This window comes from Maylandia zebra, linkage group LG1, assembly GCF_041146795.1.
Source record: "Maylandia zebra isolate NMK-2024a linkage group LG1, Mzebra_GT3a, whole genome shotgun sequence".
In the NCBI taxonomy this organism is placed as follows: Eukaryota; Metazoa; Chordata; class Actinopteri; order Cichliformes; family Cichlidae; genus Maylandia; species Maylandia zebra.
Genome location: NC_135167.1, coordinates 4,828,130 through 4,849,293, shown reverse-complemented (window position 1 = coordinate 4,849,293; position 21,164 = coordinate 4,828,130). Strand labels below are relative to the sequence as shown.

General features: G+C 37.5%; 1 protein-coding gene and 1 long non-coding RNA gene across 2 annotated transcripts; both read right to left on the bottom strand.

Annotated features, from left to right (window-relative positions):
* Positions 1 to 10,854: 10,854 nt before the first annotated feature.
* On the bottom strand, positions 10,855 to 12,644 carry LOC143419906 (uncharacterized). The gene is made up of 3 exons (XR_013099928.1): positions 12,558 to 12,644; positions 12,015 to 12,162; positions 10,855 to 10,925 (listed from the first exon to the last, which is right to left on the bottom strand). It is a non-coding gene; the product is annotated as an uncharacterized LOC143419906 (long non-coding RNA).
* Positions 12,645 to 13,824: 1,180 nt separating this feature from the next.
* LOC143419834 (adhesion G-protein coupled receptor G5-like) lies at positions 13,825 to 18,311 on the bottom strand. Its single transcript, XM_076887430.1, has 8 exons — positions 18,232 to 18,311; positions 17,719 to 17,835; positions 16,850 to 16,972; positions 16,623 to 16,668; positions 16,347 to 16,441; positions 14,375 to 14,496; positions 13,996 to 14,264; positions 13,825 to 13,925 (listed from the first exon to the last, which is right to left on the bottom strand). The coding sequence occupies exons 5-8, from the start codon at positions 16,347 to 16,349 to the stop codon at positions 13,825 to 13,827; spliced, it is 495 nt and encodes a 164-aa protein (XP_076743545.1). The 5' UTR covers positions 16,350 to 16,441; positions 16,623 to 16,668; positions 16,850 to 16,972; positions 17,719 to 17,835; positions 18,232 to 18,311.
* Between the last annotated feature and the right edge of the window lie 2,853 nt (positions 18,312 to 21,164).

Below are 21,164 nucleotides of genomic sequence, written 5' to 3'. Positions count from 1 at the left end.
GGTTAAGAAGATTTATTTAGATTAAAAAATAAACAAGCAAACAAAACCTCTCTGCTTTACATTCAAATTATATACGTCTCTAAAACAATTCATGAGACATAATAATGAAATGGGTTAAGTTATTTACATTAACATTATTCGTGCATGTGTGTATATGTGTGTATCATTAAAAAAGCATAGCCTACCTTTCGTCTGTTGCTGAGTTGCTGTACAAATGATTTCATCTGAAAAGAATACAGGAAGCCACAACAGCAAAAAAAACAAATGAGTAAGCATATTCAGCTGTAATGTTTGCGTTTACAGCTTATTTTGAGGTTGGCATGACAATATGTAAATGACACTGTCAAAAAGAAAGAGGCAGTGTCAACTGACAAAAGGCTACAGTATCTGAATTTACATTCTTCTGTGCCACTAAGTCTGTAGTAAAAATATGTGGACATTAAAAGTGTTAAACTAAATACAGGAAAATGCACATATATTCTGTCCATATATTCAGCACAAAGTTATGGTTTTCGAAGTCCCCCACCTAAAATGATGACAGAGGTCAGTAATTTGCACCAGAGGTACACTTCAACTGTGAGAGACAGAATGTGAAAAAAATATCCATGAATCCACATGGTAGGATTTGTAAAGAATTTATTCGTAAATCAGGGTGGAAAATAAGTATTTGGTCAATAACAAAAATACAACTCAATACTTTGTAACATAACCTTTGTTGGCAATAACAGAGGTCAAACGTTTACTATAGGTCTTTACCAGGTTTGCACACACAGTAGCTGGTATTTTGGCCCATTCCTCCATGCAGATCTTCTCGAGAGCAGTGATGTTTTGGGGCTGTCGCCGAGCAACACCGACTTTAACTCCCGCCACAGATTTTCTATGGGGTTGAGGTCTGGAGACTGGCTAGGCCACTCCAGGACTTTCAAATGCTTCTTACGGAGCCACTCCTTTGTTGCCCGGGCGGTGTGTTTTGGATCATTGTCATGTTGGAAGACCCAGCCTCGTTTCATCTTCAAAGTTCTCACTGATGGAAGGAGGTTTTGGCTCAAAATCTCACGATACATGGCCCCATTCATTCTGTCCTTAACACGGATCAGTCGTCCTGTCCCCTTGGCAGAAAAACAGCCCCATAGCATGATGTTTCCACCCCCATGCTTCACAGTAGGTATGGTGTTCTTGGGATGCAACTCAGTATTCTTCTTCCTGCAAACACGACGAGTTGAGTTTATACTAAAAAGTTCTACTTTGGTTTCATCTCACCACATGACATTCTCCCAATCCTCTGCTGTATCATCCATGTGCTCTCTGGCAAACTTCAGACGGGCCTGGACATGCACTGGCTTCAGCAGCGGAACACGTCTGGCACTGCGGGATTTGATTCCCTGCCGTTGTAGTGTGTTACTGATGGTGACCTTTGTTACTTTGGTCCCAGCTCTCTGCAGGTCATTCACCAGGTCCCCCCGTGTGGTTCTGGGATCTTTGCTCACCGTTCTCATGATCATTTTGACCCCACGGGATGAGATCTTCACAGACTTGGATCCAAAACATCTGATTGTCTGTTTTGGTCTCCAATCAGCTTGAAATGACGAAAAGCAATATCCCAGAATGCATTTCATCCAAAACTCAAACGAGGCAGTGGCGGAGGAACACAGATTGGTGGGGTTTGAAATATTACTCTTTCTGGATCACAAAACTTTTAAGTTATTTTCATGCGAGAATGGTGCTGTGTAAACTTCAAATATCTGCTTGATTTATCATATCACATATTTGTAAAAGCGCTCTAACATTTTTGGAGATGCCTGTTACCCACTAGCTTACCGGGTGGTCAAGGCGCAGCTCCCAGCACATTGTTTTCAAACCCCCCATGGTCTTCCACTACTCGAGTTAAACATATAATATATAAGTCACTTAGATCAGCGGTCCCCAACCTTTTTTGCGTCACGGAATGTCAGACAATATTTTCAAGGACCAGCCTTAACATTTCACAGATAAATACAACAAAATAAAATGATACGACCAAAACAAAAACTGTGGTATTGTGTAAATATAATAATCAATACAAATTCACTGTGTAAATGTGTAACTTTATTAGCAGTGTCCTTCTGAAATGTGCCAACAACTTTGAGAGTGACATCCTCCTCTCTGCCCCTTAATGCTCTTTGGTCGATATGGTAACGCAAAAATATTTATTTCAAAATAAGACACACAACACAAAACAAATGTAAAGTAAATGAAAATATATAATTCACCATACGCTAAATCAATGAGAGCCCTGTGCTTGTTTCTCTGCAACAAATGTAATGATGGATAATGGGGGACAATCACACCCAAAGTGTGCTGTAATATCCCCTGATGTAAAATGTTCTGTTCTTATTTAAACAGCTGACTCTGAATTAAGTCGAACATAAAAAATATTTAAATTGAGGAGGAAAACTTTTCACAATATGACGGGTGAAATTCAAAACAGACTTACAGTTCTCCAAGACTTCAGATTTAAATTAAACGGTCCAGGTATAAACAAAACATTACCATTTAGAAGTTATCTAAGTGACTTATATATTGTGTTTAACCCAAGTAGTGAAAGAAACGAAAAGGGTTTTTAAAACAAAGTGCCGGGAGTCCGCGCCTTCACCACCCAATCAGCCAGGGCTGGACTGGGACAAAAAATCAGCCAACTACACCACCAGGTATTACAGGAAAAACCTTAAAGCCTTTGAACTGAAACAAACGCTGTTGTGACAGTTATGTACACTGTCTTGTTGGTACTATATGTATGATGTATCACCTTCATGTTTCCCTCTCACCAGATATCCAAACCGATATCGTGGCCAGCAGCTTTTACAGCTGTGGCTCCAGCAAACATCAGCTGATACTAGAAAGTCATTTTAAATATATTCTAACAACAGCTGATCAAGCTTAAACATCTGCTGGTTTCCTCTTTCTGGCGCAAAGAGAGACGGGACTTTCAGCAGAAAAGCCGATCAGCTGATCATTGATCAGTTTCATGATTGAAGTAGCAACAGGAGAGGGAGGGGAGAGAATGAGAGAAGAGGCAGCTGTGCAGCAAAGACACAGAATAACTCCAGTTTTGTGTCCTTTTTTCATTCTAGCTGAAGTACGGGACAAATTGCTTCCTTTTCACCTCAATGCAGATGTATTGTAATTGGTCCAGCTCAGAGTTGATCATGACCAATTGGCTAATCCACCACCTTTCATTGTATAAACTGTTACAAAAACAAACAAACAAACAAACAAACATAAAAATGAAAAATCACCATCGGCCCACTGGTCAAATGCCTGGTATGCCCAATGGCCAGTCCAGCTATGCGGTCAGCTGGTGGGTAACAGGCATCTCCGAAAACGTTAGAGCACTTTTGCAAATATGTGATGTCTTGAAAAATCAAGCAGATATTTGAAGTTTACACAGCACCATTCTCACATGAAAATATCTTAAAAATTTACTTTGTGACCCAGAAAGAGTAATATTTCAAACTCTGCCACTCTGTGTTTTGTACTGAGTTTTGGACGAAATGCATTCTGGGATATTGCTCTTCGTCATTTCGAGCTGATTGGAGACCAAAACAGACAATCAGACTTTTTTGCATCCAAGTCTGTGATTGGCTGGTTTTATGGCACAAATATAATGGTGTACAGAAAGAGCTGAACATGTACGGGCAGAAATGTTGAGAGCGCGAGCAATACATTGCGAGCTAGCGCAAATGCAAAAGTGAGAGGTGCTGCTATTGTGTGTGTGTATGGATAACAGCAAACACTGAAATACATTTTTTTGCACGCAGCAATGAATTTTGTTCGCTCAAAATAAATTTCTCCTCAAAATACAACACTTGCACCTGAATTTTTTTTTTTTTACCTGCGCTCAGAATAGTAGCACAAAAATAATGCCATCGCTAGATGCCTTATTGTAACCATGGTTTTAGGGTGGACACAAAGAAGATAAGAGGATATAAGAACAATTTACAGTGCTGCTTCAGTATGGAATTATTTCTACATGAAAGCTTAGCATGAGAAAAAACATTTTATTTTATTTACATTTTATTAGTGGTCCCCGTGGTAATTGGAGGAGTTAGGGCAGTGACCGCAATCTTGGTGATCATTACCAGCACATCCCACAAACGGCATCTGAGATCTATATGCAGAACAGTGCAGTCATAGGAGTAGCAAAGTTAATGCATGGGACCCTCAAGCTCCCAGGCCTCTGGTAGAGGACCTGAGCTAACTACTGCATTATTTAAACATGACACACACACACACACACACACACACACACACACACACACACACACACACACACACACACACGTATATGATACAATAATACAGTAGCATCAAAATGGAATGTTTCATAGTTCAGTGATGTGTGCAGTAACAGTACAACAAAGTTCACAACTCAGTATTGCTTTAAAACAACATTATAATTGAATATGGGCTGTATGGTGGGGAGTCCAAAGTATTTAAACCCTAGTGGGTGGTATCCTTAAGGGGATCATTGACCCGCTATTAATCATGTGTCTCACATGAGCTAAGGTGTCAAAAGAGGGGACTCTCCACATCCAGCTTTTAAAGGAAGCTCTTGGATGCAAGGTGAATATCCGAGAATCATCTTCAAGAATCGTCTTCAAGATTCACCTCGCATATTTATCACTACATACATCTACTTTCAGTACTAGTAGTAGTATTTATAGTTCCTTTGAGCAATCACTTCCTTCAAACCATCAACATGCCCATTATACCTGATTCCTACAAGACTCCCCCAAAAAGTCCTAGACTATATTGACTGTTTGAAGGCACTATTGGCCTTCAAACAAATAGTAATTAAATCATTACTTAAAAAGTCATCACTTTACCCAGCTTCTGTGGTACAGACACCCACCTAAATTTACGATTACGTTTAAACTTTCCTTTTGGACAAAGCATATACAGTTGTATGGCAAAGTGTTTGCCCACCTGATTTACTTTTTTTTGTATGTTTGTAACAATGATGTTTCAGATCATTAAACAAAATTTTAATATTATTCAAAGATACTACAAGTAAATACATAATGCAGTTTCTAAACGATAGTTTTTATTATTAAGGGGAAATTAATCCAGACCTACATTGCCCTGTGCAAAAAAAAAGTGATTTCCTCTTAAACCCACTAACTGGTTGGGCCACCTTTAGCAGTAAAAACTGTAAACAAGTATTTGCAATAACTGGTAATGAGTCTTTTACAGTGCTGTTGAGGAATTATGGCCCACTGATTTTTGCAGAATTGTTGTGATTCAGCCACAGTGGTAACTTAACCTCCATGAGGTCTCTGGATGTTAAAATCAAACTAGTTACCAGTCATCAGTTACACCAGCCAAGTGACACAGACGCACAGATGTATAGAGAAGTACAGTTTGACTTGGAGTTAGGAATGGGGATTGAGAACTGGTTCTTGTAGAGAACTGGTTCCCAGAAGCTCAGTTCCTTGGAGTCAATAACCTGCTTTCCTATCGATTCCACTTGCACTTGCACAACAATCATCTGATTTCAGCTGAGTTTGTGTGCTGGAGGAGGAAAATGCTGGCTCAGTTTGCAGCGTGAATATTGACAATACTTTTACTTTTATTGTACAAAAACGAGAGTGTAATGGTGAAGTGAAGACTACATCCAGGACAGAAACAACTGCATTATACTGATAACTGAACTTCTTTCTTTGCGAGCACGTGCATAGCCAGAGTGCTAACTCTAAGCTAGCCAAAAACACAGAGTTATGTTAAAGCTGAGTAGATGCCGATCCCAGCTCAGCAGTCAGACTCTGAACTTCTAACAGCTAACAAAAACAATGATGAGCAGTCAGGCTGCAACCTCCATTTCTACCTGTTCATATTTCAACACAGAATCACTGTGTGCTGTCAAATTTGTGTTTATACCTAAATAATAAGAGAAAGATCATATCTGACTTCATTAAGATGGGATTTGTGTTGGTGTGTGGGACTGTAGCCTGTAGGTTTATATTATTAACTGATAATTATGAGACAGTGTGTTTCAGATCAGAGTTACAAACCAAATAATTCCGTAAGATAAGATAATATAATATAAACCTTATCCCATAAGTGGCAAATTTTCTTGATAACGTACTGCATTACTTTTTAGAAAGGTTTTCTGTGTTACATGTGTAATACATTACTTATTTCTTTTGAGCAATGACCCCAACACTGATCACAACAGATGATAAATACCTCCAACTTTTACAAACATTTGACCACTCAGCATGTAATTAATTTGCACAAATGTGTCTTTGATATGTTGCTTAGAGATGGTGGTGACTCTCGAATCAGAGTCAATGAGAACCCAATGAGACTTGGTATCAAATTGATAGCAATAATGGAATTGCTAAAATGATCTCAATTACCATCCCTACTTGAAAATCTTTTTTAAAAGTCAGGCTTTTTCATTTACCACTTGCAAAATCAGTATTCACATGGCAGTCTTTTAAAGGTTTGTCTTTATAGTTGCAGCTGGAAATAGTATCTTTACATGTAAAATAGTTTAAAACATCAGCAAGCAATATAATGACTGCAATCATAAATAAACATTTCAGTGAAATGTTGTAAATCAGGTATGTCAACTCAAATTTACTCACACAAAGATGCCACACTGGAAAAAATGGCCCTCCAAAAACAAGAAAAAAAAACTTAATACAAAAATAGAATGAAGCTGCACAATTTCCAGTTTTTATTGTTTATATTGACATGATAGCCTCTGGTAAACTCAGATACAGATACATGCTTAGATAAGCAAAATAGTACTGAAAGTATTCACAAATGCATTTTATATATGTAAGAAGACACACCTGAAGATATATTTAAAAATCTCACATAAAATATGATATGCAGTAATTATCTAGATAACAATACCAGAATATCAGAATTACAAATGTCAGAGCTCTACACAACTAAAACTAAGATCAGATCCTTATGCATTGTATAAAAGTAGAATAGATGACTTGACAGACAATGAACCAGGACCAATCAGGACAGAAAGATCAGGTCAGATCAGGATTTTCTGCAGAAATTATTCTCTCAGTTTCACCATTTCACAATTTTCACAGAATTGCCCTTCATAGAAGAAAAGAAACTTGAATAAACATCTTATCTAAACATAATATCTTGGAAAGATAAATCCCTCATCCCATTTCATTACACATGGTACATGGTTATACATGCAGACAATCTAAAGCCAAAATTATAATGTGAAATTAGGCAGAAGAGCAGTAGAGCTGAACAGTTTGGAAGTCCATAAACTGTCCTTTTAAAAACTGACTTTAAAGCTTTGAATCATGACGCTCCTGCCTATATTTCTGATCTCTTAGAACCTCCCACTCCTTCTCGCAGCCTGAGATCATCTAATCAAAGGCTGTTGGTAGTTCCCCAAACACGTTTTAAAACCAGAGTTGATAGATCTTTTAGAGTGGTGGCCCCCAGGTTGTGGAATTCTCTCCCTCCGGAATTTTATTTATTCTTTTAAACATCATCTTAAGACTCACTTATTTAGATTAGCTTTTAATTAGATTTGTACTGTATGTTTGATTGTACTGTTTTATGTTTATGTGTTTTATATTATTGTGAAGCACTTTGTGGTTTTTATCCTGTGAAGATTGCTATATAAATCAATAAAGTAAAGTAAAGTAAAGTAAATTCCATGAACACACTTCTCGAACTCTTGTTATTAGTGTGAATGCTTGAAAAGCATTCACAGTATTGTTCTTCTAATCTTTATTATTAGTGTGAATGCTTGAAAAGCATTCACAGTATTGTTATTCGAATCTTTATTATTATTATTATTATTATATTTTATCTATTCCGTACGTTTTTTGTAATCCTACTCCTTCAAAACCGTTCAACTTAGAAAAACCATTCAAACACCGTTAGATTCCTATTCTTTTGGACAACACTGCTTCTATTTTTCATATTTTTAACATTTATATTTTTAATTTTATTCAACTTTATTCAACAAAAATTTCCCAAAATTTCCCATGTATTTCAATGGGGAGACCCTTCAAATTCTCATTCAACTTATTCATTTTTAAACTCTTACTACTTCCACATACATTGACATAGAGCCACCATTCAAACTTTAAAACGAAGACAAGACATTCAACTATTCAACTTGTATTTATCTTTTCAATATCTATTATACTTTTTCTTCAGTTCCAGTTTAAGTTTCATGATGTTTTTTCACCCGTTTCAGAGTTTATAATGGGTGTGTATGGGACGGAATGTTGGGGCTAGAGTGAGGCAGCTCAACTGCTAGAGTGAGAGGAGCAAAAAAATTAATCTTAAAATATTTTTTAAAACTGCTGCTGTGTCCACAGCGTTTGCTCTACAGCCACCATTTTACCCTCAAAACGTAGCCATCGCTGTCCTCTTTCATCCAATGTGTTTACTATTGTCCTAGGTGTTATGGTTCTTTCATAAATGTCACCAATGCACAGCCTCCTCCCTCCAACTCTTCCATAGACTCTAATGTTAAAATGGCTCAGAAGGTTCGTTTGAAAATCAGAAGAGCATGGTGTCTTTCCACTGTCACCACGTCCATATAATAAACTCCACAGGCATGAAAACTGAGAATTCAGTAGACTAGACATTGCTGTTGCTCACGGTGAAAGAATTTCGTCAATACGACTTGTACTTTTCATATGGGAATGATTTGTTTCGGCCTGACTTTTCTGTTCATTTTAAGCAGCAAAAGTGAGGTGCATGTCTGTGTCCGTGTGTATGGAGCCATTAGGTGCGGTCACTATAGCAACCAGGCTCACACCTGCCTGCTTAACAAGCTCTCTCTCTCACTCTGCCAAGATTCATCTGAAACACTTCTCTTTCAACTGCTGCTGTGTCCACAGTGTTACAGCCATCATTTTACCCTCAAAACGTCGCCATCGTTGTTCTCTTTCCAACATCTTGTCTTTCAAAGCTCAGAGATGTAAACTTTTTAAACTGTGTGGATCCAAGTGGAGGGATCACATTTGAGTCATTCAGTGATTCAAAGAATATGACCTTTTAATATTCTTTCAGATGTTTTCTGACTCTAAATGTTCTTTTCTCATTTCTTAGGTTTTTCTAATTTACAATTAAAACATTTTCAGCTTTTTTCCAACTTCTTCTTCTGTGTAACCTTCAGCTTTTAGCAGTTCAGCACCTTTGTTTTCAGGTTAAATTCGTTTTTTTTTTGTTGTTTTTTTTTAAATCTCATTCAATATTTTTAACTCAAAATTCAGCAATTAATTCATTTCAGTGCATACATTCAGATTCAAGCATTCACACTGCAGTTTCTTCAGAAAATGCACTTTCTAGTTCCATTTTATTATTATCTATTCCGTACGTTTTTTGAAAGCCTACTCCTTCAAAACCGTTCAACTTAGAAAAACCATTCAAACACCATTAGATTCCTATTCTTTTGGACATGATTGCTCGTATTTTTCTCATTTTTAACATTTATATTTTTAATTTTATTCAACTTTATTCAACAAAAATTTCCCATGTATTTCAATGGGGAGACCCTTCAAATTCTCATTCAACTTACTCATTTTTAAACTCTTACTACTTCAACATACGTTCACATAGAGCCACCATTCAAACTTTAAAACGAAGACAAGACATTCAACTATTCAACTTGTATTTATCTTTTCAATATCTATTATACTTTTTCTTCAGTTCCAGTTTAAGTTTCATGATGTTTTTTCACCCGTTTCAGAGTTTATAATGGGTGTGTATGGGACGGAATGTTGGGGCTAGAGTGAGGCAGCTCAACTGCTAGAGTGAGAGGAGCAAAAAAAATAATCTTAAAATCTTTTTTAAAACTGCTGCTGTGTCCGCAGCGTTTGCTCTACAGGTATGATTTTACCCTCAAAACGTAGCCATGGCTGTCCTCTTTCATCCAATGTGTTTACTATTGTACTAGGTGTTATGGTTCTTTCATAAATGTCACCAATGCACAGCCTCCTCCCTCCAACTCTTCCATAGACTCTAATGTTAAAATGGCTCAGAAGGTTCGTTTGAAAATCAGAAGAGCATGGTGTCTTTCCACTGTCACCACGTCCATATAATAAACTCCACAGACATGAAAACTGAGAATTTGGTAGACTAGACATTGCTGTCGCTCACAGTGAAAGAATTTTGTCAATACGACTTTTACTTTTCATTTGGGAACGATTTGTTTCGGCCTGACTTTTCTGTTCATTTTAAGCAGCAAAAGTGAGGTGCATGTCTGTGTCCGTGTGTATGGAGCCATTGGGTGCGGTCACTATAGCAACCAGGCTCACACCTGCCTGCTTAACGAGCTCTCTCTGCCACTCTGCCAAAATTAATCTTAAACACTTCTCTTTCAACTGCTGCTGTGTCCACAGTGTTAAAGCCATCATTTTACCCTCAAAACGTCGCCATCGTTGTTCTTTTTCCAACATCTTGTCTTTCAAAGCTCAGAGATGTAAACTTTTTAAACTGTGTGGGTCCAAGTGGAGGGATCACATTTTAGTCATTCAGTGATTCAAAGAATATGACCTTTTAATATTCTTTCAGATGTTTTCTGACTCTAAATGTTCTTTTCTCATTTCTTAGGTTTTTCTAATTTACAATTAAAACATTTTCAGCTTTTTTCCAACTTCTTCTTCTGTGTAACCTTCAGCTTTTAGCAGTTCAGCACTTTTGTTTTCAGGTTAAATTCGGGTTTTTTTTTTTTTTTATCTCATTCAAAATTTTTAACTTAAATTCAGTAATTATTTCATTTCAATGCATACATTCAGATTCAAGCATTCACACTGCAGTTTCTTCAGAAAATGCACTTTCTAGTTTGCTGTTGATCATCTTACTGGAGGAAGTTGCTTCAGCTGATTTTTTAAGCCTTCTTAATGAACATACAAACCACAGGAAGATGAAAAAACCTGCAAGGCAAACAGAAGAGAGAGCAAGAGAGAGTTAAATAGAGGAGGTTTGGACAGTGAGCCAGACATACAAATCATGCAATAAACCTGATATTTCAACAGTGTCAGATTGCTGTTTATCCATAGATGGTAAAAAACAAAAACAAACAAACAAAACACACCCCAACAGAAACAGTTGTATTGAAATCTGCTAAAAATAGAACCATCTATTTGATAGTACAGTGGCTTGGAAAAGTATTCGCCCCCCTTGAACTTTTCCACATTTTGTCACATTACAGCCACAAACATGAATCAATTTTATTGGAATTCCACGTGAAAGACCAAGTTTTTTCATTTATCTTTAGGCATGAAAATGATTTTTGTACTTCTATGTGCATTTTTAACTTCATTTTTTTAAACATGTAATTTTTTCCTTTTTCTTTTTTTAACATGGCAGGGTATGGAGTGACGTGACACATCAGTGTCCAGTGTAGTGGTTAATGTGCACGTAAACCATCAACAATGACACAAATACAAGAAAACAGCCTTCGAATAGCTGTCCACTGTAGTCACTAGTATGCATGAAAGGGTTAAATATGCATTTTCTGGTCATTTCAACTTTTATTTCAACCATCTATTTTCACAGCCACATATCTAATTTAGATTCACTGGGGGACTGGATTTTATCTGAGCTTTGACAGGTAGGGTATGCCCCGAACTGCTTGCCAGTCCATCACAGGACTAATATAAAAGTCTTTTTTATAATGTCATACAGTATTCTTGCAAAAGACCCATCATACCCAACTGATGTGACCACAATGGAATCCTAACCCATATTTTGGGAGTCACTAGTGGTTATTTCATATTAAAACCACCAAATCTGAAAAAAGTTCAGATCTGATCCTGTAGAATCGGCTGATTTAAATGAAGTTATGCATAAATACGTTTGGCCTTTTAAAAACTGCGATGAAATTAAGTTTACATTCATTTCACTTGTTAAAATCCACAATTATTTTCTGTTATTTTGGTTAGATTTAGTAGTAATTTTTGATTGAACACACACAAACACACACACAGAAGAACTAAATGAATGAAACACAATATACAGACCTTGCAGTGAGTTCAGGAGACAGAAAAGGTAGAGGGAAATGTTGGTCAGGTTACTGAACGAGAAGAAGACCAGGCCCCAGGTAATGCCGAGCAGAGCGCAGACACCCAGCAGGGGAAAAATTGCTTGCTTGGCGTTTTTGTGGCGAAGCTGTCCAAAAACAAAATGACACAAGACACAGCAGATTAGAGACAAAATCTGAATCTAACAGAGGCCTTCACATGTGTTTTAAAGGTAATGACAGGAATTCTTCAGTATTTTTTTTTTTGTTGTTATTTATTTTTTATAGACACTGTAATGGAAATTAGGTTTTAGGTACTGAAATATTACTGGAATGTAAACAGTTTATTTAAAAATCCACATTGAACCATTTCTCATGCAAAGAAATGAAAATTATCTCGAAAAACCAGCAGTCCTTGTTGTTAAGACCAGTTCATTGTTGGCGGGCTTATCAAAGGATACAATTTTGTGGAAGGATTTGGAAATTACTATAAATATCAAAGGTTGAAGTTTATTTAAAAAAGGATTACAAGAATAACTCATACCTCTTTGTTATACCCAACATTCAAAACACGTTTGACTGTCACCATAAACATGATCATGTTAAAGAGGAACACCATGGTGAACAGTCCAGTAGTAGTGACCGCCTTCACTGTTTCATTAGATATATAGCATCTACAAAGAAAGAAAACAGACAGTGATTTCATCTCACACAGTTATATGTTTATATATATATAGTGCTTTCGGTTCGGTATGCATATGTATTGAACAATACAAAATTTTTAATTTTTTTTATCAACGTTTCTTCTGACGATGCTGTCTGTGTTGAGAGCTCAGTGGATCTGCGTTCGACTACTCCGCCTAGGCTGCACTGTCGAGCGCAGATCCACTGAGCGCAGGGCAAGCTAGCAAGACAGAAGCTAAGCTCGTTGCAACATGGCAAATTTAATCTCCCCCACCCTCATTCAGATCTGGCGTTTGGAACTATTTTGGTCTTCATGTGACGTATGACCCTGAAGGTAAGCGCGTCATGGACAAAAGTAAAACAGTATGTCGGATGTGCCACGCAATGCTCAATTACATGGGTGGGAACTACTGCGTTAGTGCAGTTTGCTCGTTAACGTGTTGATGCCGTCTAGCCCCACGCACGGGGCGATCCGAGGTAGCTCGTTAACGGAGATTTGCCGTGTTGTGGCGTTAATGTCATTTCAACGAGATTAACCTGAAAGCACTAGTGGGAACACAATGAATATGACTGCACATTTATGCCGACATCATCCTAGTGCAAAGACAAGTGGAAGCAGACAAAAACAACAAGCATGCATGCTACAAATTTTACCCGAGTCATTTAGACAGCCGTTAGCACATGATTCTCCTTATGGGGACCTGATATGTTTAATATGCTGCTGAGAATATAGCTCAGAAGAAGCGTACAGTATAGCTTTTATTTTGGAAAGAGCCATTTCTCTGTAACAAACTCTCTTTTCCAAAGATGAGTGATTTCTCGATCAGATAGATTTATTATTTTATCCCTTTGTTGTTCCAGCAACATTAAATTTAAAAACTGTACTTTTGACTTAAAATATATATTTATAATTTTAATAAATGACAAATTAAAAAAGCATGAACATTTTTTTTATCGAAAAAACATCAAACCGAACCGTGAATTTTGTGTATCGTTGCACCCCTAATATATATATATATATATATATATATATATATATATATATATATATATATATATATATATATATATATAGAGAGAGAGAGAGAGAGAGAGAGATGAATGACTCTGTGTAATAAATATTTTCCTCACATTTTCATGTCATCATAGTTTGATCTGTCTAGAGGGACATGGCCATAAAAGCCTCTGTCTGTGATAACCACCACTGACACAATGACTGCAGGAACACCTGAAACACAAAAAATGATTAGTCACGCACAAGATTGCTGACTGCTTCCTGTTTGAAGGATTCCACTTACCCCATCCCACCACACTGAGTTTGAGAATGTATCTGCTGACAGAAATGTTAAAGATTTTGACTAAGAGAAGGTAGAGGTGGAACCCCTCCAAGGCCATCCAGGTGAAAGTGGCCAACAGGGAGTAGTGAAGGGCAAGAGCCATGTAGAAACAGAGCCAAGTGGAGGGGTGTGCTGCCACTGCCTGACTGGGCAGGAAGTGCAGGTTGAGGAGGATCAGGGCGATGACGAGATTGATGTGGATGTTCATAGAAACATCTTTTCTGAGCGTCCTGTTGGATAGAGAAGAAGGGATCTATTGTAAATGACAACTTTCTTTGTCATATTTGATTGAAAAATATGTTGATGGGGAAAAAAACAAAAACAAAAAACCACAAATTACCTGTTTGTGATGAAGAGTAAAACGGTGATGATCAGAGTAAAGAGAGACACGCTACAGCCAATCACAGAAATGTATGCTAATATCTCAATTTCTTTTTTTGAGACGTGCACAGAAGGAGACGTCTGTGGAGCAAATACACTTTCACATTATTTGTTCACATTATTAGTGGCACAAAATTGAGGTTTTTAGATGTTTTAAGTTTAGTGATTCTATATTTACTAGGTGGACAAATCCTAAAAATGGGGCGGTTATTTATTTAAGATAGTTTTTTTAAATGTATTCATTTTACAAAATGTTTAAGTTTAGCCTTTTTAACTTTAATAACAATATTTCAGACCTAACTGCTTTTGTTACAATTGGCAAGTTAACTGGCATATTAAATCACCTCTGCTGTTTTTAACAGAAAGCTAATTAAATGTTACTGTATCCGTTATAATAAACTCACAACTTTTATTCCAGTAGCTGGTGTGTAGGGGTCATTAGCTTGTTGCCTGACCCAAGCTTTAGCTGTCAGACAGAGTGCCTCACATTTGACACTGTAATGCATAGGTACACCGTGAATGCAGTCAGCTCAATGACTGCAAGGTACCACATCATTCCACGCTTGAGTATGAGCTGCGTGGACCTTTTCCATGTTTGGTATTCTTGTACGTTGCCTCCATTTTGTTCTTGCCTGTCTGAAGGACACTGGACCTCATTTACTAATATTTGCATATAAATGTTCTTACCCTGGCTAGGGCTGCCACAAACGATTATTTTGATAGTCGACTAGTCACCGATTATTTTTGCGATTAGTCGACTAATCAGATCATGCATCCATTGGACGTAAAACCTACAGCTTATTGCACCAGCAGCATCTGCTCTTATATAACTATCATTAGCTTACAGCTTTAAGTGTTTAAGGTATGTGCTAACTAAAAAAGACAAGATGTTAGTTTATTACATTTTAATGAAATTTGCAGATTGTTTCGGTGGAGTTTAATAAACTCAGCCGTCTGCTCCTTGCTATCTAAAATATAACAGGACACCGGAGTATATTCTCGAGCATCTCACACTTCTGATGATCAGCTGTCTGCTTGACGTTTATTCAGTTGTGTAAAAACTGTAACTTTAATCTCAGCCAAACCGATTTACTCAGGAACAAATAAAATACAAAAAAAAGCAAAACAATAACATTTTTAAGTTATCTAAGTGACTCATATATGTTTAACCTGAGTAGCGAAAGACAGCGGTGGGTTTGAAAACTGTTTGCTGGGAGGCCAGTGTTCTCACCGGCGCTAGTGAGCCTTGCCCCCGGCTAGCTATCGAGCTAGTGGGTAACAGACGTCTCCGAAAACGTCGGAGTGTTTTTGAAAATATGTGGTGTCTTGATAAACTGAGCAGATATTTAAAGTTTACACAGCTACATTCAAGCTTGAATATATGTTAAACGTTTATTTTGTGACCCAGAAAGAATAATACCAGTAATATTCAAACTAACTAGCTGCTGCCATTGTTGGAAACTGAGCTGGGCTGCGCTATGAATTCTGGGACATAGCTTCTTCTTCTTCGGGGTTAATGGCAGCTGGCATCCTTGTACATGCAGTGCTGCCATCTTCTGTTTCGGTCCGTTATTACACGCTTAAATCCTACTACTTATTCCTGCGTCTTTTGTGATCTTACAAAGCTTCAAACGATGCGTCGACTATTAAATTAGTCGGCGACGATTTTGATAGTCGACGTAATCGTAACTAGTCGACTAATCGTGGCAGCCCTAACCCTGGCAAACCTTCATAGCAAGCAATACTTGTTTAGTGTTTTCCTAAACTTTTGGATTTAACAAGCCTAACTGAGGCATGACAAAACTGTGATGTAATTCTTTTTAAAACTCTCCTTCTTATTTATTTATTTAAAAGATTTCTTAAATTACTGGCATAATTTTATGCCTTTTTTTGTTCATTATACTTTGTATATTAAAAAAGAATAAATCTACCATGAGCACGCCGAAGTATGTGAAATGGTCACAGGAACAGGTGACATTACTTTGACCATCAGTCCACCGAGTGCGACAGCCATCCGTACTGAAATCTGGTAAGTGAAACAAAAACAACTATTATCCATGAGATGCTGTCACCTCTTAATTATATCAGTTCACTCAGAAATCTGTAATGTTGAGTGAAACTAGAAACCCAGATGACTACAAATTTAAAAAAGACATAGTTATGGTACATATTACTTTTTATGAGAGACATCATGCTTGGTTACTCACTGTTTGTTGAAAAATTAAAGAACTGACAGGAGGGTTCCTGGGTTTTCTATGGCAAAAATAAACAGACATATAACAAAATAACTATTTTATATCTGTTTAGTGTTATGCATCTATATTTTTTTACTAACTTTTAGTAATAATAATAATTTACACAGACTTCCATAATATTCAGGATTATATATCAATATGCAAGAGTGGAACAAGTGATGAAATGAAATTATAATTACATTTATATCCTTAAAGTTTATGGTGATGTTGACAGGATCCTTAAGACCTGATATTCGCTTGCCCTGCACACTCAGGATAACCAGTCTTCGCTCATATACATCATATAACACTCCCGCATCAGTCTAGAATGCAACACATACACCAGTTCATTTAAAAGTTTGTTCATAATGATTTTACGTAAGATTTTTATAAAATTCTAACTGCAAAAGGGGAAAGCAACTCAGAGATAATGTCGCACTGTTTTGAATCTGTCATTTACATCTTAGTAAAAACAAGAGGTTTGTCTTTTCCCATGTACTACTACTCTACCCCCTAAATTCAAATGTTTCTAAATTTGTATTGCTTTACATTTTGATTTACATAATACCAAAAGATCAACTTCTTGTGCATCACTGTGTTTGAGTAACTCTTCCTCTTTTTTCAAAACATAATTCAGCCTGCATGATGTGTAACACAACCCTTAACCCATTTACTTTTTTTCCTTTGTAATAATAATAAAGCAAATTATGTACAAAAATACTGAAAGGAATTCTGAATGAGTGTGAACTTGGCTAAAACTTGGCCAATGATATACAATCAATCACAAAAAAAATCTATGTGAATTTGCAGTTGGAGTTACGTGCAGAAATAAACTATAAACACTACAACAGTAAAAGATAAATCAGGTTTAAAAATGGTACCTGCTCACAAATCAAATAACAAGATAGCTCCCCAATACCCAGTCGAATCAAGTATCCATGGGATTCATTGGAACAAGCTTGATTTAGAACTCAAAACATATTTCATATTGACTGTGAGAAAATTGTGGAGAATTTTATACACAACAGAAGAAACAAAGTATTTTACAGAAGCCCATATGCTGCCCTACCCCATTTGTTTCAGGCAACTTAAACAAGGAGAACACAATCTTGTCCTGTTGTCCAATATCCAGAGTGCTTGGTAGCTGAACATGCACTTTGCTCTTGGGGACCTGACTCAATCCTGCCTATATCATTCCCAGAAACAGAGGGAGAAATATTGCATTTGAATACATGAAATAGTATGATAGAACTGTCACAGCTACTGCACAGTTGATGGTATTTAAAAGGCTTTTTGAAGTATTAATAGCAAGGAAATTTAGAAATGGAAATTTGTTCAGTGATGTAATAATTGATAAGAAAATAATATGACCTGCAAATTGTGCTCAAGGCAATGTCAATCAAAGCAGTAATCAGTAAAAGTCATCATCTGAGATCAAAGTGTGTGTACACATTGTTTAAATATCGTCTAACAGTTGTTCAGATATTTCAGCCCAAGCCAAAGAAATGATTGGACGTGGTTAGTATTGCTCCCAAAAAGTGAAAACAGCAGTGTCAATCCTTTCTGTCTTTTGGGTTTTTACCTCATTGTCACTGGCATAAATTTCAAGGCCTGTAAAGGAACCAGTGGGTTTGAAGAGGAGAGCCACAAAATTGCCTGAAGATATATTTATGACTCCTTTTACTGGAGTTTCTTCTAGAATTTTTTCTAGGCTCATCAAGGCTCTGGTGGAAAAGGACAAGAATAGTTCATCACAAGTATTATATTAGTTTACACCCTGTCATCGATTCAATAACACAAAAATATTCTTAATATTACCAAATTCTTCATTTTTAATGTAAAGTGTTTTACAAATTGCACTCACCCACCACACAAATGTTCAAACACCAAATTCTGACAAACTGAAAAAAAAAAATCATGTATTTAGGGTAAATAAAATGCTTACTCAGCAGGGTTTGTTTGGGTTGAACCATCCAGGATGTTTGTTGTATACCTCATACAGCAGCTGGCTGTAAAGTAATTAAAGGAAACAATTTAAATAAATTTTTCATGGGGGTATTACGTTTCAGCTCAAAATAGACATTATTCATTGTATCATGAACTTTTAGCCATAGACTACTTTGTGCAAAAGAAGTAAATGGACTGGTTCTGGTTCTGGTTCTTCTCACCTACCTAATGGAATAGTCCAGGGGTGAGTGGACTATTTAAGCGGGTGAACGCAGGTGTTCAGGAAGGAAGGACCAGGTCAGTGTAGCTGTATGGAGTTTGACCTTAATTTCCGTTGATTTAAGTTTAGTTATGTTTATTTGAACTGAGTTAATTATGGAGTTGAGTTTTTTTTTAAATTTATTTTTGTAAATATGGTTTGGTCACAAAATGGTGAATAAATCACTCGCTACACTGGACAGCATCTGTCTCCTGCACTTCTTTGGCCGCTTAAGTCAAGTTCTACCACATTTGGTGGCAGCAGCAGTGGGTTTCCAGGCCAATTAATGAGTGGAGAAGATGTCTACCCAAGCAAAGAGAGGGCTTGTTCCAGAATGTGAAGCAGGTGATTTACAAGATGGCAGCGACCAACAAGGGGCAGTAAGTGGCTATATTGATGGACAAGAGAATGTGGCTGAATTGTCCAAACGTTTGCGAACTCTGATGCAACAGCAGGCTGAACTCGATGCTAAACTGGAGCAAGAGCACAAGCACCAGGAGGATAGATGCAGGCAAATCCGGCATCAGTTTGCCCAGGTTCAACAGCAGGTGCAGCAGGGCAACCAATAGCGTCAGTTGCTTGAAGTTCAAGCATCTACATCTGCGTCTTCAAGAGGACCTACTCCAGAACCATCTTCCAGCACACAAGAATCAAATAAGTTTGACTTGGAGCCAGTACATCAACCCAGTGAAGCACAGCTTTCAACACTGATGAGACATTCAGACTGGAAGGTGCCAAAAATTCAACCTGACAGTGAAGGTAAGGACATTGAACATTATTTGATCACATTTGAAAGAATTACTAATTGCCACGAGATCAGTGGGCTCTTCACCTAGCACCACTGCTAACTGGGAAAGCTTGTTCCGCCTATGTAGCTATGGATATTGATGACACTATGGACTATGCAAAAGTAAAGTGTGCTGTCTTGCAGAAGTATGAAATAAGTTTTGACACCTATCGAATGAGGTTTTGTTCTAGTACTTTTGGAGAAGAGGGAACCCCAAAGACGAACGATCAAATTGGATATTCCATTGTTATGGAACAGTTTCTCAAGGTTCTGAATCCTGATATGCAGATGTGGTTTAAGGAACATATCCTAAAGACTTCCAAGCACGCAGCAGAACTGGCTGAAGCTTTCTTAGCAGCTTGTCGACCATCAAAAGACTTCATTCAAGCTAGGTTTTTTTTTCCAACATGCCATCGAACGAGTTAGGTGGTGGAACTGACTTAAACGCTAAGCACACATGACAGAACTGGTATAACTCAGATCCTGCCAGATCTGAGACAAAAAATAAAACCAATAAAACATGTCATTTGTGTGGTCAAATAGGTCATCTTAAAGCTCAGTGTACAAAGATGTCTGTTAGTAAAAATTACATTTGTTCTGCTAGACAAACTGAAGTCAGTGAGAATCACAAAAATGAATTTGAATGTCAGCAACATGAGCCATCAATTGGGGTACTTGTTTTTTTTTTTTTTTTTTTTTTTTGTTTGTTTTTTTGCCTGTCCCATTTGGTTCTTTTGCCATCAGAATTGTTGTCTAAGGCAAAGAAAGATGCCCAATGAATTTACTTTACCAAATGGACCACCCCAGCCTTGCCGTATTGGTCTATTTGATTCACCTTTGCTTTTATTGTTTATTTTAATTTCATTTGCTGAACACGGGACAGACTTGACTGGGGAAAAGAAAAGGGAGAAAGAAAGAGGGAAAGAAAAAGAGCGGGGAAGAGGGACGGTGATAAAGGGCAAAAACCAACAAAACAAACAGACAAAAAAATATATATATCAATGACCTGGATCACCTGTTGAGAAAGAAAAAAGAGAAAACAAGCAAAGAAAAAGAGAGCAATATAATAAACAGCGGAGCTCATGGGCAGTGACGTGCCCGTGAGCTCCGCTGGCAGCCAGCTGTGCCAGAGTGACCGAACCTCAGGCCGAGAGAGCCCCAGGCTCCAGGCCCCGACAAGCAGCCACCAGGAGTGAGCCGATGGGTACCTGGATGCCCATCCATCCACCCTTGTCTGAGGGCGTCTGCCACTGGCAGCGAAAGTGGTGGGGGGAGATAGGCCTCCACAGTGAATGTGTGCTGTATTCATGGTGATAAGGTATCGTACCCAATTGCTGAGGTTGCAATTGAAGTTGAAGGCCAGTGTTACACTCTTTCAGTGGGAGTGCTGCAAACTCTGCCTTATCAAGTGGTGTTGGGCCGTGATCTTCCAATATTTACAGAGCTAATAACCAAGCATTCATGTCAGGCTGAAGCAGTTGAAAGTTTGTTAGCGGTCACAAGGTCAAAAGCAAAGGAGCAA

Excerpts from the sequence above, each read along its gene's own strand:
- LOC143419834 (XM_076887430.1), bottom strand. Across the intron at positions 14,265-14,374 it reads TTACTCTTCATCACAAACAG|GACGCTCAGAAAAGATGTTT; the intron begins GTAATTTGTGGT and ends TCTATCCAACAG. Across the intron at positions 13,926-13,995 it reads ACTCAGTGTGGTGGGATGGG|GTGTTCCTGCAGTCATTGTG; the intron begins GTAAGTGGAATC and ends TTTGTGTTTCAG.